Source organism: Hemiscyllium ocellatum, chromosome 20, assembly GCF_020745735.1.
Source record: "Hemiscyllium ocellatum isolate sHemOce1 chromosome 20, sHemOce1.pat.X.cur, whole genome shotgun sequence".
In the NCBI taxonomy this organism is placed as follows: Eukaryota; Metazoa; Chordata; class Chondrichthyes; order Orectolobiformes; family Hemiscylliidae; genus Hemiscyllium; species Hemiscyllium ocellatum.
This window is the reverse complement of record NC_083420.1, coordinates 36,447,253-36,475,125: the sequence shown is the minus strand read 5'-3', so window position 1 is coordinate 36,475,125 and position 27,873 is coordinate 36,447,253. Positions and strand designations below refer to the sequence as shown.

The 27,873-nt window shown below is 39.4% G+C and overlaps 1 protein-coding gene across 1 annotated transcript; it reads right to left on the bottom strand.

Moving 5' to 3' along the window:
• Positions 1-27,648, bottom strand: palb2 (partner and localizer of BRCA2). Its single transcript, XM_060840276.1, has 14 exons — positions 27,459-27,648; positions 27,319-27,378; positions 26,166-26,265; positions 23,853-25,655; positions 22,669-23,025; positions 19,025-19,521; positions 18,304-18,393; positions 10,448-10,609; positions 9,375-9,460; positions 7,019-7,177; positions 5,627-5,743; positions 5,046-5,133; positions 2,742-2,899; positions 1-1,853 (listed from the first exon to the last, which is right to left on the bottom strand). Exons 1-14 carry the CDS (start codon positions 27,504-27,506, stop codon positions 1,622-1,624), a joined length of 3,957 nt encoding a protein of 1,318 aa, XP_060696259.1. The 5' UTR covers positions 27,507-27,648; the 3' UTR covers positions 1-1,621.
• Positions 27,649-27,873: the final 225 nt, after the last annotated feature.

The following is a 27,873-nucleotide window of genomic DNA, read 5'->3' as shown; positions in this document are numbered from 1 at the left end:
ATATGTACAATATCATTAGCTTTAATTATAATTACTCTTTATTATTCTTTATCATTAGTGCTTTTACACTTTTCATTTTTTAATTCTCTCCATGCTGGGTCTCACTTCCAATCAAAAATTTATAATAGATCAAATCTTGGATCTTTTATTTCTGCATAATAAAGTATTTAGGTTCTTGGTTTCAAACCTCATGCAAAAGTCAACATTCCTTCAGTAGAGCCCTCAAGTATTGGCACAGATTTCTGAGCTCAGGTTTCTGCAGTGGACTTGAACCTACAACTAACTTAGCTCTGACTGTTACAACCAGCAGCGTGGAATGGGCCCAGATTCTTCTTTTATCATTCTTCCAACAGCCACTGCCTGAGCAAAAGCTGGTACCTCTCCATCCACCCTCTTAAAGTATTAATTCAGGGGACTGCAAATGGAATTGTCCAATCATACATCACTGCAGATGTTATGACAATTCTCAATAAATGCAAACTGCTTGAAAATCCCAAACTATCTACAACATATTTCCAACTTGTTTGAATTGTCAGTCTTGTCAACAATATTCTTCATATCTAGTTTTTTAGGCTGGTGTGTCTTCAATCACTGCAGGTAAGTACTTGCTTATATTCTCGCATGCAATATTTCTATCTGTTCTTATATTCATATTGATTGTTCTGTGGACAGTTCATATTTGATTAAGTGAGCTAGAGTTCTTGATGCCTTGACAAATGCTGCTCTACTAGTAAGTTGTGACTGGTGATAATTAACTTTCTAATACTGAGAGGAAGCAAGGATGTTTTCTAGCCACTCTACTCACCATTTCTTGGGACAATATTAAATGATGCCCCTTGCAATGATGCTGTCAACATACAACTTTACCCTGATCAACAATACCTGTTCATAGACAGCTGCACAATTGAAGGAGGCTGGCCACGTGAATGAAGACAGCTTGTGAGCTGGAACACAGAACTGATTGGTCATCTATCTTTCATTATTAGTAAACAGCTGTGATGGTACTACTGTTCTTACTCATACTTTTACACTCAAATGATCAAAACAAAATATATGGTGATATCCCCTTACTCGTTTCAAGCTGTAAATCCCAAATTAACTATAATGGTTTTTAACATGTGAAGATAATGCAGATGTTTCCATCTGATATTTTCAGGACTGAACTCTGTTAACAAAGAAAAACCATTTGTGAAACTGAGTAAGAATGATCCCTTCAATGTAAAATTATGACACAGGAAGTTCACAATACTTATCTCAAATTACCTAGACAGTACATTTGGAAAGAAAAATGGTGTCTATTACTCACCTAAAGGGGATTTTCTATATCGTACACTAAGTATCCTCCGAACATTTTGCTGAAATTGGCCAGTCCTGATTTCAAATCTGGCTTTCCCTGACAGCAATAACAGACACTATACAACAGTTCAGTACATCAATCTAAATTGTAATACAACTTTACATAGTACACAGCAAACAAAAGTAGTCTTCTTCACACTGCAATGTTTTGTCCTAAAAACATATTATTTGGTGCTTTCATTCAACTGATTAGGTAAAAGATTTCAAATAAATAAATAGATGCAGAAGCTGCTTTTCTTGCATCTGTCTTGATGCAGTAATACCATCATACTTGATCCATTCCAGTTCCCACATATTTATAGATATATACAGTTTGGTCATTCTTTCTGGCCAGGAGGCAGGAATTGGCTTCTGCCCAGTGGAAAAGTGACCAGTATGCATTGGGGCCATGGTGTAGAATGGTCGTGATGTGGCCAGAAAGTACATCCCAAAGAATCAGGGTTCCAGGGGTTACAATTGCTGCAATGGACTGATCTTTCACACCTCCGACAAGGTACCTGTTCCAGAAATAAATACATTTAAAAGGAAAAAAGCCATGAGAGAAAAATAGCTATTTTATTACTGAGCTAAGTAAATAAAACATCGCAGCATAATCCCTCAATTTTGGAAGAATCATTTTAAACTAACATACCCAGCAGGGGACCAATTGGATTGGATCAGGAACTTGCTTTACACCTGTGCCCAATTTTAATTTCCTTCAAATTCAAAGGAGTGTAAAGTTAAGTTGACTGCAAAATCAGGAATGTCAATTAGATTCTTCCAATGGATGGTCATTACAGCAACCTCTTGTACTGCTTCATTCCAAATGCAATACAGTGGGATTTCAGTCAGCAACTGGAGTCTCATTTGTTTCTGTCATCTATTTTAGAGCTTTGTATTGCTGGATAGATAAAGATCTCATTTGTTTATCCAGTAATCCTGCTGCTTCAGATAGTAGAATTGGGGATTGTGCTTAATGATACCTTAAAAAAGTCACAAAGAATGTGATTATAAAATGGAAGCTCACGATGATGGTTGATACGACACAGAACCAGATTCTCACTTTACTTAATTCTGGATCCACATATCTCATATAGATAGCCTCACTACACAACTCTGATTCACAAAATTGACAAGAGTTAGTTTTCTTGGAAGGCTGACTTGTTTAATTATGCACCAAATTGAGGAGGACGGCACTTAAACAGAAACCTTTTCAGAACAGCTGGATTAGCACATGTTTACGATGAAAGCATTCTAATGAAATCCCCCTGTTGCGGTCTGCTAGTTTAACAAACAGGGAATGAACCAGAGAACTTTGAGTCTGCCGAGGCCCATAACACTGAGGATTGAGTGGGACTTTCCCAAAGCAGGACATTGATTTCTATGCAATATAGAATGTATCTTACCTTCCGTGGCATTCCAGTGGAAGCATATAGGACATGACAGGTCTACTTTTACCATTCATAGGATTGACACCAACCATTCTTAAAACACAGACTCTATTTCCACCAGATCCATCACAATTGCCAACATACCGATGACTGAAGAGTACGAACAATATGCCCTAAAACACAAAATTAATTATTAAATATTTTAATTTGAAAAGGACTATCAATTTTTATTTTGATGGAGGTGGATGGAGGTGTCAGTGTTGGACTGGAGTGGACAAAGTTAAAAATCACCCACGTTATAGTCCAACAGGTTTATTTGGAAGTACAAGCTTTTGGAGTTCAAAGTTTCAAACTGCTGTGTGATGTATTGAACAAATCTGGATTGCAATTATGTCTTTAATCACTTAGAATGAGTTGCAGGTTTCAATTCATTACTTTGTAAATCCCAGAAGTCACATTCATGAAATAACTTAAGGTTTAAAAAAGGTGACATCTCAGCTCAAGACAATGCATTAAAGATGTGGGTTTATCCGGTCTATATTCCAACCTTGAGTCAGACTGGTTCTATTTCCAAAGTAGATATTTATAAAATGTCACGTGGACTGACTGCCTACAGATTGTGTGCTTTTTGAACAAAATAGAATGTATCTGCAAATAAAAATCAGCAAATACAAATTCATCCCAAAGATTTGTGTGTGTGTGTGTGTGTGAGAGAAAGTGTTTGTGTGTGCGTGCGTGAGATGGAGTATATGCCTGTGAGAGGGTGTGTGCGTGAATGTTGAGTGTGGCAGTGTGTATCTGAGAGATAGCATGTGTATGAGAGAGGGTCTGCGTGAGTGTGATCGTATATAAGAGTGTATATGTATGGTGTAGTGCAGTCACTTGTCTTGTGACATGAACCCAAGAACCCAGTTGAGGCCATCCTCATTGGTACCGGACTTGGCTATCAGCCTCTGCTTAGCGACTCTGCGTTGTTGCACATCCCAAGGTCTGGCTTGGACATCAGTCACCTGAAGATCCAAAGCCGAATGTCCTTGACCGCTGAAGTGTTCCCTGACTGGGAGGGAACACCCTGTTTGGCGATTGTTACACAGTGTCCATTCATCCATTGTAAATTTTTATTTACTGCAAGTTTTTACTGCTGCTTTGGAAGCTGCAATCATAATTCTGTTCAAATGCAGTTACAGCCCCTGCTTTATTATACGTAAATCACTGCTCTGTAGATTGCATTCTGTATTTTCTGCATTCTGCCATTTTCCAGTACGACTCATAAAGCAGTAGCTTTTATTATTTAATTTGGACAGAAATGCAGCTGCAAAGATAAACAGACTACAGATTCCAAAAATATATCCGTAAAAGTCAGCATTTGTACAGTACGGAAAATACATTTCAGCTATTGACTCTGTTCAAACCTCACATTTGTTAGAGGATTGATATGCAAACATTAACTTGCCTTTTAAATTCTCACTGATGCATTGGGTCCTGTTGTGAATTTTGAGTAATTGCTGCAAGTTATTTAATCAAATGGTTGGCCAGTCAACTGGTCCAGACCTCGTAAAGTTCTCATTTACCACATTGCAAAGAGAGTGTAAATAAATAATTGTTATTCATCCAAGGTTGTGAAGACTGCACCATAGGTGTATGTCCATATGCAGTTTATTCAAAGCAAACAGCCCACTTTTGCTGTATTTATTTATTTATCTATTTTCTCATGGGATGGGGGTATTGTTGGCTTTGCCAGCATTTTTGCATAAAGGGCAGATTAAATCAACAAGAATTGTTCTGAAGCCACATGTAGGTCAGAAGGTAAGGATGCCTTTAAGGATATTAATGCATAAGATGGGAGCAAAATAAACCACTCAGCTCCTTGAGCCTAATCTGCCATTCAATAAGATTATAGTTGATTTGATTACTCCATATTCCCAGCTATCCCTATAATCTTAGGCCCTTTTGTTTATCAAAAAGCTATTGGTCTGTAGCTTAAAAATATTCAAACATTCTGCTTCTACTATCTTTTGAGGAAGAGAGTGACAAAGATTTTCTTATTTTGAAATAATTATTCTCAGCTCTAGAATCTCCCACAGGAGGAAACATCCTCTTCACATGCACTCTGTCCAGAACCTCAGGGTTTTATATTTCAATCCAGTCACCACTTACACTTCTAAACTCCAGCAGATAATAGCTTGCCTGTGAAAACTTTCCTTATAAGGCAATTCAGTCATTTCTGGTATTAGTGTAGCGAACGTTTTCTGAACTGCACAAATTAGTAGCCTGGGACCACTTTTTGCAGTAATAAAGATAAAAAATATTGCTCCTTACAGACTCTGAATAGGCCTTCTGGCAGACAGTGCCCGGGTAGCTTTCACTTAAATGGATTTTCTTCAGAAGATGTCCAGTCTTTAAGTTCCTAAGAGAGATAAATAAAAGTTAATCTGAACAGAGTTTCCCTCATGACCAACAGTCTCTGAATAGTTTCATGTCGGAATCATTAGAGCAATGAGGCAAAGCAGAGAGAAAATAAGCAGAGAAGTTCAGCAGGAGGGGCTGTGGCAAGGCTTAGATTAAAACACTTTCAGTAGTTTAAAGAATGCTTTTGCGATGATAATTACCACTTTTGTCAGAAATATCCAAGTAGCTTCGAAAACATTTTATTCATTTTAAGTATATTGGTATAGTATATGTGGCAAATTTTATTTGTACAGCAAGATCCTTTAACAACAGTGGATTAAACATTTTTATTACTTCAAGATTTTTTATTAATAATTTCAGCCTCTTTGTTCAAATTAGTCGCAGGAAACAGTCAGACTGGACATGGCTAAAAATTAATAAATGAATGAATGAATTCACAAATGACTTGTACATCTACTCTCTATTCCAGTTAAATGGAAGCATGTACTTACCAAATGACAATATTGCTCATTATTGTCGATCCAATCAAAGCTTCTGCCTCTCCTTTGACTTCACTGAAAGCTAGCACCATCTCATTGGGTGGAACCAATTGCATACATTGTTCACGCCTAACCACAAAAATTCAGGCATAAAACAAATCACAAAACTGCTATTACCTCGTGACATTTTTTTCTCCTCCCCTTACATTATCTCTTTGCTCCATAAAGACAATATTCACCAGCTCGGGCTCTCTTCATGGGCCTTAACCAATACTGGGTTTGGGAAAGGAGTTACAATGTAATTAGTCAAGGGAACTGTGGTCTCCTGGATCTTGCTTGATTGTATTACTTACGTCTGTATTATCAGACTGGGATCACTTGTCTTTGATCAAGTATTAACTTTTGTGACAACATTCTACGATGAAGTATAAGAAATGCATAGTTAAAGTTCATGTTATCACAGTTAGTAAGGTCTAAAAAATATTATAACTAGACTGGAATAAAATTGACAACTTTTCCAGTCACATCTCCAGCTAATTGCTGACATGCTAAACTACATTGTAAAGGGTTCAAAACATTTCTATGTAGAAATTAAAATCTAGATTTTTTGCTTACTACAATTTTTACAATTGCCTTGCTATGAAATTATACTTTTGTCACAAAAAGAGAAGGATTTGTTTTTGTATCCATCCTATTTCGCTTTACTATGCTGGAATTATTTTGTATTTGGAGTAATACTTCTCATTTCAGTCAAGGAAACAAAAATCTGGGACTGAATAAATAATTTAGATCTTTTGCTCAGAGAAAGAATTTGGTGTCACGGATTTAAATAAAAAATATTGGCAGTAATTCTATCAACCTGGGTTTTACCATCCTGGCGTCTTTTACATATTACTGCATAAAATCTAACAGGTTTAGTTTTATAATGTTTTTCAGCAGCTTATCCTTTAAAAATAAGTCAAAGTTTCACAATGGTTTTATTCACATCTCAATTATCTTCTCTTATTTAAAGGTTTGACTTTGAAGCACATTCTAGGTAGATGCTCACTTTGTCCACGAAGTGTTTTATTGAATCTGTTGAATCATATTCCCAAAAAAAACAAACTGATCAACTTTACAAGGACCAGAACTAGTAGGTGTCAATTCTTGCTATTACTTGGTGTTGTAATGAAATGTTATTTACTATCTGCCTTTAGCATTGACCTGAGTGCGAAGTCAAAAAAATTGAAGGAAAATAATGAGTAAAGACTCAGTCTGGGGTATGCATATAGCTGGGGCTTTAATTAATAATAGGACTCCTATTTATCCCCACAAAATAAACATTTAAATTATGGCATATCTCTTTTAGCTCAAGGCAAAGCAAACCAACAAGTAACACAGTGAAAAAACACTAATGATTCTGACCTTCCTTCTTTGGATAGGATGTTCAATTCTATGTGCTGACTTTGAAGTGTGCCACAAGAGCAGACCAGCCTCCTTCCAGGCAACCCAAGCAACGCATTTATATCTCCTGTCTGCAGCAGGGTGTGTTCCAAGCAGTTTCTCTCCACAGAGTGCAATACTCTTAAAAAAGGCCAATAAAAAAAATTAATCAGCCAGGTTGCATTTCCAATTGGCCTATGATGAAAATTGTTGTAATATTCTGGGTAAAATTATTTTGTTGATATATACACAAAAAGCATTTGATGAAATGTGGAAGGTGATCTGTGCTGGGAATAGAATAGTTCACCACTTTTCAAACAATATTAAAAACAAATCTGGTGCAATTAATTTTAAGTACAAGGCAAAGCACCCCATGCATTAAACATATCCAATGGCAGGTACAAGCACAGATTAGATACACAATAAAACTTTTTACAGTGCTTGAAGCACAGTATTTTAAGCAAAAGCAAAGTAATTTTCTATTCAAAAGAAGTTTAATACACTAATAAAATTAATCACAATGGAAGGGATGTGGGCGTCACCAGCAAGGCCTGCATTTGATGGTTGCCCCTGACTGCACTTCAACTGAGTATCTTGCTTGGACGTTTCAGAAGGCATTTCAGAGTCAACACATTTCTGTGGGTTTGACTCATCTTTAGGCTAGATGACAGATTTCCTTCCCTAAAGGACATGAGTGAAACAGATAGACTTTTTATATAACAATGGTTTCATTGTTGTCATTAAGTCAATGTTTAATCCCAGATTTTCTTTTTAATCAAATTCAAATTTTCCCCTGTGTCATGGTGGGATTCAATGAACATTCACCTCTGCCTCTAGATTACTATTCCATGTACATTATCACTATGCCACCGCCTCCCCTATACTCCAGTCTTAAGGTCTAAATCTGTATTCTTGCCCCATTATGTAGAAATATCTAGCCTCTGCTCTGGTTTCACACCTTAGCAGTATTTAAGTCCACTTCCCACTTTTCCAATGCACTACACACAGGTAGTGCGAAGAATAATATAAGGAAGGGTGAGAGTCAATTCCAACTAAAATAAACTGCACAACTGATTATTTTTATGAAAATATTGTTACCAAAATAGTAAAAATAGATCAATGAATTTAACTTCCATCAGTTGCTAATTGTATCTAATAGTTCTTAGATTAAAGTTTTTTTTAAAAAGTACAAAATATGGAACTAAACTGGCTGCACTGGATGACTCGATTGCAGATTGAAAAGTTATTCAAAAGTGTGCAAAAGGTAAACTGTGTGCACTGAAATTATTATTTTCAACAAAAGCCAGTGAAAGCAGGCAAGGCAACTGAGTCAGCTTCAAGAAATTCACAACTCCTATTTTCTTCAAATGTGCAAGATAATTTCAAACATTGGGAGATGAACAACCAAATAATCCAATTTGGAAAGACAATGGAGCTAGGTTCTGGAATACACATTGAATTACATTTCAACAGCTGTTTTTGAACAGCAGGGCAGAAAGAAGGATAAATGCATTTGTGACAACAGCTACAACTTTAACTTCTTCTCATCAAATTGCAAAACAGAACCTGGTGGAAAAACAACTTGGAGAAATAACCATTCACCGAGAATTCAAAACTATAGTACTCACAGATTCTGTTACTGATGCAGATCTTTACTCATTATTGGTCAATAACTAACCAATCCTAGCCTCAGGCATAGAATCTAACACCTCAAAGATACCGAAGGCTTTTAAACTGTATGACCTTAGTTCTCCCAGTATGTAACAGACTGTTTTTTAAACTTATTGCTCATGCTTATATGCTTCTGGAAATGTCACATTTTATTACTTTTTCCTTGGGGTTAGTTGATAATAAAGTCTTCTTTCTTTTGCTCAAGAAAACCTTGTAATTGTCTCCTTCATTTAGATTTAGATAATTACATCTTATGTGATGTATTTGCATGCTAAAAAGAAAAAAAACGTTTGTTGCAACTGACTGAAGGGAGGGGTTTCTCCTCACCTTGTCATAACAATAGTTGGTCCGTGAAAGTCTAATTACCACAAAAACACCATGTTTCAGAAAAAACATGTCAGGATACAAAATTGAAGTGAAGTCACCATTGTCATACCAAATCCTAGGGCTGCTTTCTCATTAGAGAGAGACAACTAGTGGTGGTTAAACCGGAGGGTCACTGGGTGAGAGGAGAGGCTGCGAAGGACTCTCTCGGTAACCTCATTTGATTGTGAAAACAAAATTACTACGTTTAAATGTAGTGCAAACCCTCACTTCTCTGTAAAATACTGAGAGTGTAAACAATCAGTTCTTTCCATGATTTTGTCAATATGCTTTGTTGTCTTACTTGACTTCTCTTATCTCCAGATTTCCAAAGGCCACACACAGGATGTTCACAGCATCTGGAATGGGGATGAGTTCAATTATTGGAACCTGCAAGAGTGGGGAAGTGTAATCACATTAAGGCAATATCAGTATTTTTTTAAAAGACATAGGAGGGTCCTGTTCATAATCCACTAATCATAACAACAACAGTCATTCGCTTTAGCACACTTTTTGATTACCTTCGACTCTAAAACACAATATGAACTGTATATGAAGCCGAACAGTTGTCAATTGGCTACTGAACATAATCAACTGAAAAGGCTGTCCACATTTGTGATGCAAAACCAGATTGGAGCATTTAATAGATTTGAGACTCAAATAAATTCCTGATTGCAGCTTTATCATATTTGGGCTCCTGCTGGGCACATCCCTACCAACCTCTCACAAACAAAAGACGACAAAGTGCTTGAGAAAGCAAAAGTAGCTGATCCTGAGCCTGCTTTTGTCTGTCATCTATCAGCTGACTCAGTGGCATTGGTTCAGATGAGGGGGAGGCAATACATTCTTCTCCCCTGCCATATTAATCCTGTCTGGTGAATTAAGGTTAGAATTTTCTTTTTTGTAAATCCATACATATATTGTGTAACATCTCTAAAGGATCTTGTGTGGAAACATGGAATTAAGACTTCTCCCAACCTCAGGGGAGAGAACTTCAGGTATATAGGGCAAATCTAGAATATCTTTTGGGATGAAGAGAGGAGAACAATGAGACAATAGGTACAGTGGTGTTAAATTTCAGTCTGTAGCACCAATTGCACTGTAACACTGTTTTTAACTACATCATTCCAATCTTTTCCCATTCTAAGTAGAAGATGGTTATTAAATGGTTTCATATGCAGGTTTGCAGATATTTGATAACAAATTAATAAGGCTTTAAACTTTGCAATTTTGACAAGGCATTCAAAATTCTGACAGAATTTAAAGTAATTGATTCAAACATGTACTTTAACGCTGTTCAACATAAATTATTTAGCACTGAATACTAGATTGTCAGATCAGAGTTAAGGCAATGCACAAAAAGAACTGGTATCTTACTTTATCAAAGACCCACATATGGATATTAGTCCACTGGCTTAGCTGCTGTGGGGCCCACAAGAACACTGCTGTTTCACAAGCACAGGCAATGCATAATGTTTTAGCCTCTTTCACCATCCAAAATACTGTACATAAGTCAATAATACAGGAGGTTGATGGATTCTATAAAGACAAGTGAGAAAATTATTTAAACTCCAAATATGAGCACAAAGAACTATTGCTATTGAAGAGCAACTCTACTTCACAACAGCAGTCAAGGCTGCTCCACAGGAAAAATTTTCTCAATAATGAGCCTCTTCCAACCGTGCGCATATTGTGAAATCATAGAGGTCACTGATAGACGTGCACTTTCTTAAAACGAGCCTCTACACAGAGGAGCCTCTACACAGAGGAACCTCGATTATCCGGCATTCGACTATCCAAATTTTCGGATTATCCGAACAGGAGCGCAAGGTCACGATGCTTGGCTAAACTATATTATCTGGCATTTGATTATCTACACAAAATATTCCCTGCCTATTACAACACATGGTAAATCCTCCTACTTAATTTAAACTAGCAACACAAAAGATTTATCCTGCGCAGTAATCTGTGAAAATTCGAGAGGCCAAGAATGATTCAAAGTAAAAATTAACAACTTTATTTCTTAAAGTATAAGAGAATAAGAGAATAATTAACTCAATTATTTACACTTCCTTTCTCTAACCTATCTTGACCTTCCATTCGATAATACTAGTCTGATAAAACTCTCAATTAAGATTTACAGGAAAGTTCAAATTTTAAAACCAGCCAGCAGCTGAATCTTCTCTTTATCTTCATTGGTAGATTGTCTCTCCAGGTTAGTGTTGAGGTTTCTCTCTGTGCAAACTCCTTCTCTAGACGGGTACCTCTCAGAGTTCTGACTAGCAGTCTACAGCTAGTAGATCAATTGTTCAATTTTCCCCGGTCTTATACCCCAACAATCGGATTGTCAGTGGCTTTTGTCAATATACTCAATTCAAACGTGATTGGAATTCGGTTTTTTTTTTGGAGTATAATTTAAACTGATTGGCCAAATTAGAATTGTTTTATCTTTTCCAGGCAAAGAGCTACCCCAGTAGCTGGAGCACATGTTATATTGTATCTTATTGAGAACACTTGGCACTGTCACTGCTTGCTTTTACTCTCTTAAAGGTATAGTATACCCACATCTTCATAACACCTCCCCCTTAAAGAAAAATGAACCATCATAATAAAAAGATGACTTCATTCCTTTATCGCTACTTTTTATATACATTACCCAACCTACAGATAACTTTAATATAAGTTCACCTTAATTTCTTCCCATAGACCTTATATATATAAAACATTAAATAAAGACAAATCTCATCTAAACTCTCAGTTAAACCTGCAATAACACATCTGCAATTACATTTTTTCGACCCCTAGATGTACGATTTTCTTGTCTTGAAAGCGGATTGTGGTCAGTGTACACAACTGTCTCCGATATCTTGTTCATGACACACATTAAAATATTGTAAGACCAGTACCAAACTCAATAGTTATTTATCGACCATTGAGCATTTCCTCTGGTGGATGTTGATCTTCTTCGAAAAGTAACCAACTGGCAGTTCAATCCCATCCTCATCTTCCTGGAGGAGTACAGCTCCAACTCCAATGTCACTAACATCAATGGCAACTTTAAAAGGTTTTGAAAAGTTTGGTATAGCTAAAATTGATTTCAAATGTTCGAATGTCTCCTGGCGTGGTTCTGTCCACAGAAACTTCATGTTCTTCTTCAGCAAATCGGTTAACGGTGCCACTACACTGCTGAAGTTTGGAACAAACTTCCAATAGAATCCGCTGAGTCCAAAAATCGAAGCATCTCTTTCTTCGAGATTGGTCATAGAAATTCCTCGATGGCCTTCGTCTTTGCGTTCCATGGGGTCAACCTTCCATGACCGATGTTACGTCCCAAGAACTGTTTTATTTAAATTTATCACCAGTTTTGCTTCTTGTAGTCATTCAAAGAGCTCTGCCAATTGTATCATGTGATCATTCCAGGACTTAACCCAGCCACAACTCTGTTCATGAGTCTTTGCAATGTGGCGGGTGCATTCTTCATTCGTAAGGGCATCACTTTAAACTAATAGACCCATTTGGGGTTACAAACGCAGAAATTTCTTTCACTGTCGCTGATAAAGGTACCTACCAGTAACCACACATTAAGTCCAATTTGGTGACATAACTGGTTTGTCCCACTTTCTCAACACAGTCCACCAATCTAGGAATTGGATATGAGTCCAATTTTGTAACGGCGTTGACCTTCCGATAATCCACGCAGAATCGTTGAGACCATCCGGTTTGGGAACTAAGACGATCAGCGAACTCCACTTGGTCTGGCTTGGTTCGATGATGTCCTCGTCGAGCATGTTCTCCACCTCCATCTGAACCTGTCTGGCTTTGAAATGATTAAGCCAATAGGGGTGTTGATTTATCTGAGCAGTATTCCCTCTGTCTACTTCTTGTACAATAGCATTAGTCCTCCCCATCTGATTCTTACATATGTCATTATACTGCAGTAACAAATCTTTCAATTGCGTTCTGTGCTCCTGAGACAGATAGCTTACTAATGTATCCCACACTGCAAGGACTCCTTCATTTTTAAATCTATTTTAAGGTATATTAAAATCCACATCATCTGAATTTGACTCCTCATTCTGCGGGGCGGTAACACCTGTTTGTCCAGTTCTTTCTCTCATGTATAATATGATTTCAACATGTTCACGTGACATACTCGATACCATTTTTTTCTATCTGGCATCTTAACTAAATAGTTCACCTGACTCAAGAACTTCTCAATTTAATAGGGACCACTAAACCTGGCTTTGAAGGGATCTCCTATCACTGGTAACAGTACTAACACATCATCCCCTTGGGACAACGTCCAAGTTACAGAGCTTTTATTTGCCACCTGCTTCATTCCACACTGTGTCCACTTTAGATGCCGTTTAGCTAACTCACCTACTCTACTAAATCTGTCCCACACCTCTGATACATTATCTAAGTGTGAGATCTCTGACTTTCGTCCTGTCAATTTTTCTTTATTTTCAAAGGGCCTCTCACTTCATGCCCGAATATTAACTCAAAAGGAGTAAACTGAGTAGGTTCGTTTGGGGTATGTCTAACGGCAAACAATACGTATGGGACACCTTTATCCCAATCATTCGGGAAATCCTGACAGTATGTTCTCAACATGGTCTTCGAGGTCTGACGCCACCTTTCTAAAGCTCGCTGGGATTCAGGATGGTAAGCACTGGATTTAAAGTGCTGTATACCTAACCTATCCATAACTTCCTTAAACAGCCTAGCAGTAAAATTTGACCCTTGGTCCAAGTGAATCTCTCTGGGTAACCCATACCATGTGAAGAAAGCTACTATCTCCTCTACCACCTTTTTTGCTTTGATACTCCAAAATGGAATTGCCTCCGGACATCTGGTAGACACATCCATTATGGTTAACAAATACTGGTTCCCACTTTTAGTTCTCGGGAGGGGGCCTACACAGTCAATTATAACCCATGTGAAAGGTTCTTAAAATGCAGGAATTGGCAACAAAGGTGCTGGTTTTATTATCGCCTGTGGCTTACCTACCATTTGGCATGTATGACACTTACTTCAAAACTTAATTACATTCTTGTGCATTCCAGGCCAATAAAAATGTTTCTGTACCTTAGCCTGAGTCTTTTGTACCCCTAGGTGACCTCCTACAGATAGCTCATGTGCTACCCATAACACCTCCTGTCTGTATGCTACCTGCGATACAATTAGGTGCACTTCGGACCATTTCCTCTCTGTACTAACCTGCCATTTCTGTCTTAGGATTCTATCTTTCAAGTAATAACCCTCCGGAATATTCTCTGCCTCCTTTCAGAGTACGCATCCACATATGTATCTTTTATCATCTTGTCTTGCTGTCTCTTAGCCTTCCAGGACGAAAAACTTCTGTCTGACCCTCTGCCTGTTCAGATTTTTCCTGCACTATTATGTCAAATAGGCTATCTGCTAACTGAACTTCAACTCCTTTATCTTTCTCTTTACTTTTTGCTTTGTGTTGTGACTTATGATATTGGGATCTGGTTACTACACAGTCTGGGAAAATACCAGGATATTTCTGTTTTAACTCCTCAGTTTTTTGATCTTCCTTGGGCTTCTCCACGAGGGGTATCGCTCCCACCTTGGATCCGGCCAAATCATTCCCAAGAATAAACTGAATTCCTGGAACTGACACTCTGTCAATTACTCCCACTGTTACTTCCACAGTCTTGAGTTGGCACACCAAACTGATGTTACATAAGGGAACGCTAAATTTCTGTCCATCTATCCCACATATTACCACACTCTTGGGTAACAGATCAGAAAGACTGCATATTCACTCACCTCTTACTATCAGCGACTGGTTAAATGCTGTATATCTCAAAATTATACTTTCTTGTTCTTCTCCCCCTGTTCTTTGAGGAAACTTTACCCACTGTGGCAAATTCTTTGTAAAGATCAGGTACTAACTCCATACCCAGCCCCTGCCTAGGCTGTGCACACTCCTGCAGCTCATAGGCTCTTCTTGAAGTTTCCTTTACTACCTTGACTAATGCCACTGGCTTCGCTTCTTTTACCTCATCTTTTCCCACAGTGCCTTTCTTTAACGACCAGCACTGTGACTTTACGTGTCCCACGTAACTACAATGGAAATACCTGAGGTCTTTTGCCTCCCTTTCCACCCTCTTGAGCTTCTTTTTTATCCTGTGGTAAATTCTTACCAGTGCTCTCTGCTCTTGGTTTCGTAGTGTAGGATCTCCCTTTCTCCCAATTTCTATCCCTCACAGGACGAAATTCTGGCTGGAAGCTGTCTAATGCACCAACCTGCACTCATCTGCAATTCTGTTGCCCTTCTCACTTCCTGAACTTTCTATTGCTCCACATGAATTTTTCCAATCTCTGGAAGTAAGTTTTTAAACTCCTCCAGCAAAATAATCTCTCTTAGAGCCTCAAATGTCTTATCTATTTTCAAAGCATGCACCCATAGATCAAAATGACTATGTTTAATTCTTTCAAACTCAACATAAGTCTGACCCGGTTCCTTCTTTGGGTTTCTGAACTGATGTCTATATGTTTCTGGTAACAATTCATAAGCACTTAAAATAGTCTGTTTAATCTCTTCATAACGTCTTGACCCCTCATCTGACAGTGCAGCAAATACCTCACTAGTTCTGCCTACAGTTTAGTCTGAACCAGCATTACCCAGAAATCCTCAGACCACTCCATCTGCCTAGCCAATTTTTCAAATGAAATAAAGAAGGCTTCAACATATTTCTCATTAAAATGTGGCAGCGTTTTGACATATTTATATATATCACTACCTTCACGTTTAATTTCCACCCTGTTAACTTGACTTTGCTGGCTAAGTTAAAACCTCTCAAGTTCAAATTCTCTTTCACTTTCCCTTTCTTCTCTGTCTCTTTCTCCTCTGCCTCTTGCTCAGCCAAAAACTTTTTCTTTCTCTGTTTATCTTCTAACTCCATTTTTCTCAATTGTAATTTAAGTTTTTCTACCTCTACTGCACTTGTCTGTTTCTCTGACACACCTAAGTGTTTGTGTAACTCACTCACAATTTCAGCTTTACTTTTGTCCTTGGTTAAACCAGAATCTAACATATTTGCTCATTCTAAAGGTATGGCCTTTTTGTTTCCTTCTAAACTTTCTTGGCAAATTTGAGAATAATCTTCAAATCCCAGAACCTCTTTAGCAAGTTTAAGAACCATTTCTCTCACTTTTAATCTAATCAGTCACAAGTCACCAAAATTAAACAAATTGTTTCACCTACATTTTGTTTAAAGATCTTGGACACTAACCTGCAAGTGGTTACATCTGCTCGGATTATTCAAACCCCAAATCTATTCAAATTTGTCTAAACCGGTTCAAATCAAGGACCCGAACCCCAAATCTATTACGACATGGGGTAAACCCGCCTGCTTAATTTAAACCAGCAACTCATAAAGGATTAATCCCGTGCAGTAATCTGCAAATTTTCAAGTAAAAATTAATAACTTTATTTCTTAAAGTATAACAGAGAATAATTAACTCACGACTATTTACACCTCCTTTCTCTAACCTATCTTTACCATCCCTTCTATGATACTAATCTGATAAAATTCCCAGTTAGGATTTACTGGAAAATTCAAATTTTAAAACCAGCCAGCAGCTAAATCTCTTCATCTTCGTCGGTAGATTCTCTCTCGAGGTCAGTGTTGAGGTTTCTCTCTATGCAAACTCCTTCTCTAGACAGGTATCTCTCAGAGTCCTGACTAGCAGACTACAGTTGTAGGTCTGGTGGCAGTTCTCCCCCCAGCTGTTCAATTTTCCCCAGTCTTATATCCCAAACGTCGGATTGTGTCATTGGCTTTTAAGATTGTCAATATACTCAATTCAAACGTGATTGGAATTCGATATGTTTTTTGGGATATAAATTAAACTGATTGGTCAAATTCAAATTGTTTTGTTGTTTCTAGGCAACTAGCTACCCCAGTAGCTGGAGCACATGTTACATTGTATCTTATTGAGAACACTTGGTGCTGTCATTGCTAGCTTTTACTCTCTTAAAGGTATAGTACATCCACATTTTCATAACACCGCCCATGTCATTTGGGTAATCAAGGTTCCTCTGTATCTAGATTAGGTCTTGCTTAAAGCAGGTATAAATTTGCCTTTTTGAAGGACCAAATGTTCACATTTCTTATTTAAAAAGAAAACAATTGTTCCTCCTCCTGTTACAATGGATACTTCCTTGGACTTTGTTCAACAAAACAGAGAAACATGGAAGTACAGTAAACTATGAGAAGGACAGTGTAGGACTGTCTAGGATGTAGACAAGTTTGTAGAGTGGGCAGATTGGTGGCAAATGGGTTCAATGTGGAGAAGTGTAAAGTGATTCATTTTGATAAGAAGAACATTCGAAGATAAAATAGGGGTTACAATTCTAAAAGGGGTGCAGGAGTAAAGGAACTTTGGTGTATATGTGTACAGATCACTGAAGGTGGCAGAACTGGCTGAAAGAGCAATTAATAAAGTAAACAGTATCCTGGGTTTTATTAATAGGGACAGAGTACAAGACAAAGGAGGTGATTTTGAATTTTTAAAAGACAACTGATACATCTCAGCTGGAGTACTGTGTGCAGTTCTGAGCACCACATTACAGGAGGGATGTAAACGCATGGGATTAGTGCAGAAGCGATTTACAAGAATGGGTTATGAGGAATAAATTGAAGTTGGGACTATTCTCCTTGGAAAGAAGAAGTCTAAGAGGAGATGTGGTAGAGGTTTTCAAAATCATCAGCAAGCTTGAAAGAGTAGATAGAGAAAAACTTTTCCCAGTTGTTAAAGGATCAAGAACTAGAGGGCACAGATTTAAAGTGATACGCAAAAGGAGTAAATGTAGTGCATGAAGAAATATTTTTCACACACTGAGCAATTACAGTAAGAAATGCACTGCTTTTAAGTGTGGTGAAGGCAAATTAAACTGAGGCATTCAAGAAGCTATTGAATGATTATTTGGATAGAAATTATATGCAAGACAATGGGGATAAAGTAGGAAATTGGCAGTAGGTAATAATATTTATTTGAAGAGCCAGTGTAGACAATGGACCAAATGGCCTCCTGCACCATAATACTTCTGCAATTACCGGCATCATTCCTGGATCCAGGTATATAACTGATCAATAGTCTGAATGGGTTTATAAATCAGGCTGTTTTATAGGTAACTCAGTCACTTTGTAAAGAAAACATTATCATTTATAATCTGACATTGGCTACTGTTTACTAACCTGTATCTTGGAAATTAGGTGCAATGTTTGCCTCTCTGGCTTTTGCTGTAACCGGTTGCCAAGCGGAGGAGTCAATGCATCATTATTCTCCTATTAAAAAAAACCCGTAAAATTGAGTTAAAAGACTCTTTCACCATTAAAGAATTGTTATACACAATCTGTTCAATAGTATAGAACTGTCAGACTTTAGGTGAGTCAGCAGCCTCTCATCTCTATTTCAAAAGTAAATGTAAAGTAAAAGTTGCCAAGTTACTGCATTTTTTTAATTAATGCCGTATCCTGCCCAAACCATTTTGGATAACATTGAAGGGGGCTAGGAAACTATTGATAAAAGTAAAAGATTTAATATTATAATAATAATAATAATCATCACATTTTTTTTTGTTTAGGGTGGATAACACAGAATGACTAGTAGAAATTGCTGTCCTCGGCAGTAGGAACAGATCTGAAGTACCAAACAAAAGAAAAAAAAGTGCTCTGGTATTCATTCAATTCTACATCTCTAGCACACACCTTTCGCCAGAGGGGAGACAAATTGTAGCAGGCTGACTCAGTAGAGTGGTCCAACAGTTGATCTAGCCCTTGTCAGATAGTTTTTTTTACCTCTGCAGTTTTGCCTCATCAACAACACTCAAGATGAGGGAGTCAGTATGCTACACTACAACACTTAACGGCAACAATCTCACCATAACACTAAGCAGCATACTAAAAGAAAACATACCTCTTCAATATATTCCACAGCATTATCCTCATTCACCATCTCTGACTGATTGACATGGCAGCACTCTGCAGGTTGTTCTTCCTTTCCTAAATATTCCCTTGCAGATGGAGTGCCTTTTTCATTTGTTAATGGCACCTCTCCTTCACCAGATGTTTGTAACTCTTCATCACAGTTGCTATTATTCTTAACATCTTTACATGTGTGTGGTAGTGTGCCAATTTGGGATGTGTTCTGGTTTCCACAGCTGATTTGAGAAAGGGTTGGAGAACTAAATGCAGGAGTTAAACCAAGCGAAGGAAAAACAGGGCTAATTGCACCTTGTTCACACTGGTGGATCCGCCCTGACTGTGAAGTACAGGAAGGTGTTGACAGCAGAACACTAGAAGATAATTTATGGTTAGGTGTACGTTTTGGAGTTTTCTGACCATAAGGACAAACGACATCATTTAATGCTGGTTTTTCTGGGGTCCTGTTCAGTTCCTTACAGTCAAAACTCTCTAGGTGAAAAACATGCATAAATTAGTAAGTTCAACATCAACTAATGATGATTAGATTCTCTCCAGTATAGAAACAGGCCCTTTGGCCCAACAAATCCACACCGACCCTCCGAAGAGTAACCCAAATAGACCCTTTCCACTACCCTGTATTTACCTCTGACTAATGCACCTAACACTATGGCCAATTCACCTGACCTTCACATCTTTGGATTGTGTGAGGAAACCAGAGAACCTGGAGGAAACCTTCGCAGACACGGGGAGAATGTGCAAACGCCACATAGTCGCCTGAGACAGGAATCGAACCCGGGTCCCTGGCGCTGTGCATGCCACCCTCAAATTTAGTTTTAACATGGATAACTAGTATATATTATCTAAAAATTCATTATAGAACATGAGTGTCAGAAGCAGGGATCCATTTTGCAGAATGGAGGTTCAAGATTTAAAGTCCCCCAGGTCAACATTTATTGTCTTTCCTCAGATGCTCTAAGATGTGATAAGTCATTTTCCTGACCTCCTATAGCCACTGAGACGAAGATACAGGGCAACCCCGTATCCGCGGAATCGTTTTCCGCGGTTTCAGTTACCCGCAGTTTCCTGCGGGCCGAACATACTACAGGGAACCTTCTGGAACCAAGGAAAAGGAGGTTGCCGGGAAAGTAGATTTCCCATTAAAATGAATGGGTTCGCTCCTATCCACAGTTTTGGGTTCCATGGCAGGTTGGGAAAGGTATCCCACACGGGTACAGGGGGACCTCTGTACTCTCAACAGTAGTGGAGGGAGAGAGTTCCAAAGTCTTGCCCAGTGTCAGTGAAGAAACAGTGATATATTTCTGTATCAGATATCAAATGACACATATATGGCAACAACCAAAAATAGGAGGGGCACAGGAAAGATAAGGAGTAAATGATAGGTAGACTTAGAGCCCAAAGACGGAAGAACAGTTGGACTGTCAAAGATGTGGATAACTATCAGCCTAGGAGAATGAATACTTACTAATGAGGACCAAAAGTGGCTAAAAATGGGTAGTGTGTAATAGCAGACTACGTGATGACAAGGCCTGGTATGTGGAGGTCAGGGTAAGGACATGAGAGAAGGTGACTCAAGTCCTACAAGTGTTGAACTCAACATCGAGTCAAGAGAGCTGTAGAGTTCCCAAACAGAAAATGATGTGCTGATATTCCAGCTTGTGCTGAGCTTCACTGGAGCACGGCTACAAGCTGAAACAGAGATGTTGGCCAGGGACAAGGTAGTATGTTGAAGTGGGAGGCAACTGGAAGCTCAGGGTCTTTTTTGTGGACAGAATGTAGATGTTCTGCAAAGCAGTCACTCAGTATATACTTCATTTCCCCAATATACAGGAGACCACATGGTGAGCATGGTAGACTAGATTGATTGAAGTTCAGGAAAAGTGCTACTTCATCCGAGCCCTTGAATACTGTGGAGAGAGGAAGTAAACAAGCAGATGTTACACCTTCTGTGACTACAGGTGAAGCTGTCATGGGCCTGTGTGGGTGAGTGGTAGAGGGAGGTGAACGAGGAGTGGACCAGGGTGTCCCAGAAGGAATGGTCCTTACAGAAGGCTGGGGGGGTGGGGTTGTTGTTGGTGGTGGTGTATGTCATGGCATTGTGGTGGAAATGGCAGCCAATAATCCTCTGGATGTGGATGCTGGTGCAATGGTGGGTGAGGGCAAGGTGGACCCTATTGTAGTTATGGGAGGGAAGATAGGGGCTGAGGGGTGAAGTGCAGCAGATGGGTTGGACCCAACTGAGTGCCATCAACTATGGCGCGGAGAAATCCTCAGTTGAGAAAGAAGGTGGACATTTCAGAGGCCCCCTTGTCAAAATTGGTATAATCAGAATAGATGGGAGAATGGAATAGAGTCTTTACAGGAAGTAGGACGCGAGGATGTATAGTCAAGGTAACTGTGGGAGTCAGTTGGTTTGTAGTGGATATTGGTGGCCAGCCTATCCAAATTTCAAATTTACTTTCATTCAAGTCAGATGCCAAGTTCAATCTGAAGGAATTTCCTGCAGTCTGTCACTATCACTCATATCCTCAGTTATTGGAGAACTATGGCTGAGCCTGCACATTGACACAGAATATCTTTACTGAAAATGTGTTGCTGGAAAAGCGCAGCAGGTCAGGCAGCATCCAAGGAGCAGGAGAATCGACATTTCGGGCATGAGCCCTTCTTCAGGAATGAGGAGAGTGTGTCCAGCTAGCTAAGATAAAAGGTAGGGAGGAGGGACTTGGGGGAGGGGCGTTGGAAATGCAATAGGTGGAAGGAGGTCAAGGTGAGGGTGATAGGCCGGAGTGGGAGTGGGGGCGGAGAGGTCAGGAAGAAGAATGCAGGTTAGGAAGGCGGTGCTGAGTTTGAGGGATTTGACTGAGACAAAGTGGGGGGAGGGGAAATGAGGAAACTGGAGAAATCGGAGTTCATCCCTTGTGGTTGGAGGATTCCTAAGCGGAAGATGAGGCGCTCTTCCTCCAGCCATCGTATTGCTATGGTCTGGCAATGGACGAGTCCAGGGACCTGCATGTCCTTGGTGGAGTGGGAGGGGGAGTTGAAGTGTTGAGCCACAGGGTGGTTGGGTTGGTTGGTCCGGGTGTCCCAGAGGTGTTCTCTGAAACGTTCTGCAAGTAGGTGGTCTGTCTCCCCAATATAGAGCAGGTCACATCGGGTGCAGCGGACGCAGTTAATGATGTGTGTGGAGGTGCAGATGAATTTGTGGCGGATATGGAAGGATCCCTTGGGGCCTTGGAGGGAAGTAAGGAGGGAGGTGTGGGCGCAAGTTTTGCATTTCTTGCAGTTGCAGGGGAAGGTGACGGGAGTGGAGGTTGGGTTGGTGGGGGGTGTGGACCTGACGATCTTTACCACTATCACACAATATGCACACACTTTGTAGTTAATACATACATAAAGATTTGTACAAGAAGGGTGTGATTTATAAATAGCACCAACAGTAAGAAGAGAAATCTGCATTATGAAGTATTACTTCTCCTAACTCTGTCAATATATATTAGTTAATAACAAAAAGTAATTTAACAGAGAGAATAAATATTGGGTATTTAACAAAAAACATAACTGATATATTTTAAAGAATACTGAGATCTCTTGTTTATGGGAATGACTGGGCCATCTTACTTTGTAGCAGGTGTTCTTCAAGGTTTTCTACAGCTTGACTGATGTCCTGGGAATGTGGGCTGTCACATTTTCCCATATCCCAATTCTCAGTTTTCACCTGTGTTCCCACAGCACCATTAACCATATTGTACTGCGAAGGATGAGATGATTTCTTCAATGTCTCTGCTCTTAACTTCTCTTTAAGTTGACCATATTCCTCATCAGGGAGATCAAAATCCTGGACCTCCAGACTGTGAAAAAGCTTTTGGATGATAGGCTTTTTGACAGGGAGTAATGGTTCTGAACACGTCAGGGTTCCCTCGTCAAGTCCTGTGTTGAACTTCCTAGAGATGGCACGTGTTTTGCGATAAGAGTTACCTATTGGGCAAACAGAAGTCATAATACATTAGCAATCGCAATGCATATGGAAATTGACAGGCTGGATAAGGCCAACTGGTCCACCAAGCCTGCCCCACAATCTAACCACACTGAGGCTTCCATAAGCATAGAAGTTCAGTAAATCATTACATTGGCAGTCTGAATATACAAGTCAGAGCTAACCACCTAAGTTGTTATTTAATTCTACTTACAAGGCATCTTTGACACCAGGATCCCTCTACCATTAGCTTGCTCTCTAATACGGAGGGCAGTGCTTAAATTATCTATTTTTTGAACAGCGGATATTTCTGGTATCTGATCACTTAAATTTTCACCCCACTGTTGTAAAAACCATATACCTTTCAAACTGTTATGGCTCTTAATAAGTCAGCACATGATTTCCTGTTTTTGATTAAAGAGAAGGCTAAGCAAAAAATGTTTTTATTTAAAGATGAAGCTGTACACACAAGACACTCGTAATTTAGGGGCTTATTAATAACTATAATAGACATGCTTAACTCCTTTGTATTACGCCAAAATCCCTTTCAACTCCCATCTGCTCAAGTTAAGATCACTGCAATTTCTCTGGTCATGATCTCCAACTGTTATATAGTGACTACTGTATTAAATGTCACAAAATACATCTATTGGCTGTAAAGCTTAAAGACTTCCTGAGATTGTAGAAAAGGTGCTCGTGAAATGCAAGCTCTTTCCTTCTCCTAAATAAAAGCTAATAAGCATTATCCACTCTGTAATGTCAGAATTAATAAGGAGACCTGTAGTCAAATATTTTAAAATTCAATAATGCAAGTTTACTTTGAGCTTACCTTTTGTCAGCCTCACTCTCCTTTTGGGCTGAGACACTTGGCACAAAGATTCTTCTGTCTTTGAATCAATTCCCAATGGAAAAGACTGCTTTGTACCTCTGAAACTCTTCTTCCTTGCTGTGCTAAAAAACGAATCTTGCTGAGTCTCTGGGATCAATTCCTGACTGTCAGTATCACTATTTAAGTTTAAATGATGCTCTGACAAAGTCAATGCAGTGTCCTCTTGTACTGTTGATGGATCAATTGAATCCTCTTTGAAAGGCCCTACTAAAATATCACTGGTCTGGCTTTCGGCGTTCTGTAGTGAATCCACAATATGGTCAGAATCATTTTGAGACAGACTGGCACTCTTCATAGTAAAGTCAGTAATATTTGAAAAAACACGATCATCCAACTTATTTACAGCACTTCCACACAATTTGTTAGCATCGGTCACTGGCTGACAAGAACTACTTTCTTTCTCCTTGCTCTCTTTCTTGCTTTGAACTTTAGAAGACATAGCACATTGAACATCAGGAATTCTGGGGTTATTTAAAGTCCATGCTACAAACTCATCTTTAAACACTTCAGTATCTGTGAGCTTGGATTTTATAGATTCTTCTCTACTACTGTTTCTCCTTTTTTCAGGATTTGATTTAATATCCTGAGAATCAATGTCAATATTCGAGGGGTATATTGAGTCCTGCTGTGAAGAAGCTGCATCAGATCCAGCAATACCATCCTCCTGACTGTTAAAAAGTAATAATGTGTTGTTGAGCTCTCCCTCAGCCTTGGGGAAGCCTTTTACAGGATTGCTCTGTTCATGTGAGGATTTCTTATATCTTCCTTTACCACCATTTCTGCACTTTCCCAAGTGGCTGTGAATCACTGCATCCAGATCCACTTGTCGCTGACAGCTGGTCATGCGTCGAGTTGTTCGTACATAGTATTCAACAGGGAAGAGAAGGCCCTCGACAAGTGTACATGAGTTCAGTGAGGTCTCTTCTGAAACTTCAGCTACAGCAGTACTTGCCTGCAGACAATCTGAATCTAACATTATTGACTCTTTTGCAAGATTGCTCTCCAAAGCTTCAGTGAGATCCTCAGAGCAGTTTTGCTTTGCTTGCTGTTGTTGGGCATCTTCAGTTAGGACCTTTAATTCCCTAGGACTGAAAGCTTTATTTTCACAAGTAGACACTATTGTAGACTTATCACCAGAACTGCAGTAAACAGAGCCATTCACAGTTCTGCTCACAGGTAAGGTTAAACAATTGCCTTTCACCTCTTGTACTCCATTTTTTAATAATTCAAAATGTTCTTCACCTTCAGGAGAACCAAGGAATATTCTATGTTCCACATTCTCCTTTACACCTCCACATACTGATTTAGAGACATTTTTGCCTCTGTTAAAGATGGAAGATCTTACAGACTCTTTGTTAACAGGTGAATTCAGTTCCTCTATTTCTTTATCACAGGATTTTCCATCAGCAGCCAGAGATTCATTCTGCTCACTTGCTGCTTCCTTTCTCAGTACTTCACATGACCTCTTTTTTTTCAGTTTTAGGCGACTGTGAACTTGACTGTCTATATTTGTGATGGGAATCGTTTCCACAACTGGGGAAGGGAAGGGTTCTGCTGAAGGCTGTTCAGCAAATTCAAATGTACTTGTCAAAGTCACATTTGGGCTATTAATGACTTCTATGATTTCCGGTTCAAGATTAAAGGTCACTGCTGATTTTCTCTCTTTACTTTCTTCTACTGGGACTTGACTTCTTTGATGTGAGGTGCTTGACTGATTTGTATCCAAAAATGATGAGGCCTCACCTTTTTAAAAAAAGAGATTAAAGAAATACATTAGGCCCTGAATTTATTTTTGTTGTGGGAGGGGGAGAATAGAGAAGGATGCAGCTAGATACACAATCTGAATACAAAGACAAGCATTGCCAAAACATTTTTTGACAAGACTGACATAACATCTCTAAATTTACCCAAAAGTAAAAAGGCTTGAGAAATCACAGGATCCCTACAGTGCAGGAAGAGGCCATTTAGCCCATCGAGTTCACATCTTCTCCTAATGCTAATCAGCATGCAAGTGGAGTGGTTGAGTGATATGCTAAGGTGCTTTGTTTCACAAGACACGACTCCTACCAGTGTCATTTACAAATCACTTGATGACAGCAGAGAGCAAGTTAACTTGTACAGAATGCAAGTATAGCCCAACCTGTCACTTTACAGATTCCATTTCCCATTGGAAACCCTACAACTGAGGCCATAATGACTGAGAAGAAGTCAAGTGATCCATTCTAAAGTTTAAATCATTTGCTGAAAACCTACCAGTCTCGAACTGAGTTATGGTCTGCTCTTCCAACAATTGATTCTGATGAGTAATGGTGCTTTTAACATGATTTCGCACCCGTTCGGCTTTCTGCGCACGCTAGTGATAGAAAATCAAGGAAAAAATAAGTTTAATATCAGACTGGCTAACATAAATTCAGCAAGAGGGAAGCCTTGATTATCGGTTCCAGTCCTTTAGCTAGGATTAAACCTACAGTCTCTAACACAGAAGTACATGTCATACCAACAGGTTTGGATTTCACCAAGATTAGAGTGGTACTGGAAAATCGATGTTTCGGGCAAAAGCCCTTCATCGCTGATGAAAATGTGTTGCTGGTTAAAGCACATCAGGTTAGGCAGCATCCAAGGAACCGGAAATTCGACGTTTTGGGCATAAGCCCTTCATCAGGAATGATGAAGGGCTTCGAGGATGCCTTCCTTGAAGAAGCTCTCTTCCTCCCTCTACAAGGATTTCAGTGAGTGTCTCTCTCACTGCACCCCCCAGGTCACCTCCTCCGCACAGAAGCTCTTCAGCCACGTTCTCACAGACTCGTTACCACAGCCACATCTCCTTCCTCAGCACCTGCCTACGGAACCGACTGACACCACACGGACTCCGAACTACATTCCAACCAACAAAATTTGGACCTCATTCCTGATGAAGGGCTTATGCCCGAAACATCGAATTTCCTGTTCCTTGGATGCTGCCTAACCTGCTGTGCTTTAACCAGCAACACATTTTCAGCTGTGATCTCCAGCATCTGCAGACCTCATTTTTTACCAAAAGCCCTTTATCAGCAACTAATCCATTCCTCGATTTTCCTGCTTCTCGGATGCTGCCTGACCTGCTGTGCTTTTCCAGCACCACTCTAATCTCAACTCTAATCTCCAGCATCTGCAGTACCCACTTCTGCCTTGTATTTCACCAAACTGGATTATAAGAAAACTATGCTCCATCACATTCACCTTTTGTAGTCGTTGAAGTTGTATGACATAAAAAGTACTTGAATTACTAACGAATCACTGCATTCCGTCATTAGTTTGTAGAAATTTGGGATCCACAATCACCTGTTCCACCCAAGCCATACTGCACCCTCATCGTATATATTTGGTCTCAAGGATAAATGTATTATTGTGAGAAGGGGGCATTTACCTGCAACTTATGGACAGTTTTTGCGTATTCTTTCTTCAGCAAGGCCAACCTTTCTTTGAGCTGTAAATGAAATGATTAAATTGAGTTTATTTTGCTGTGGTTAAGTTGTTGTGAAGTTGACGGTGTTGGTTTTGTTTTACCTGCTCCCTGGTTTCCCAGCTCAGGGTTTTTTTCATGCTATGTTCCATTGTGTATTGATGTTCCCGGGGTGAACGGTTATTAACTCTTCCTCGGAGTGTTAGTAAAGCTGAGAGAGGAAGGGAGGGAGAAAAGCCGCCGGCCGACACTTTACTCGGGACGGGCTGAGCTATAGATGCTGGAGACCAGCTGAGTTGAGCAGAGGTAGCTAACGGACTATCGAGGATCCCGCCAATTCCAACCAATCAGAGCACAGGCTCCCCACTTGTCCCGCCTTCCCCTCCAGCCGATTGGAGAAACGGCGACGACACCTTTAGACGTTATTGGTCATTGACAACATCAATCATTAAAGGTACCGGTGCCTCTCCGAGCTAAATACGACATCTCTGAACTGCGGCATTAGAAAAATATTGTTCA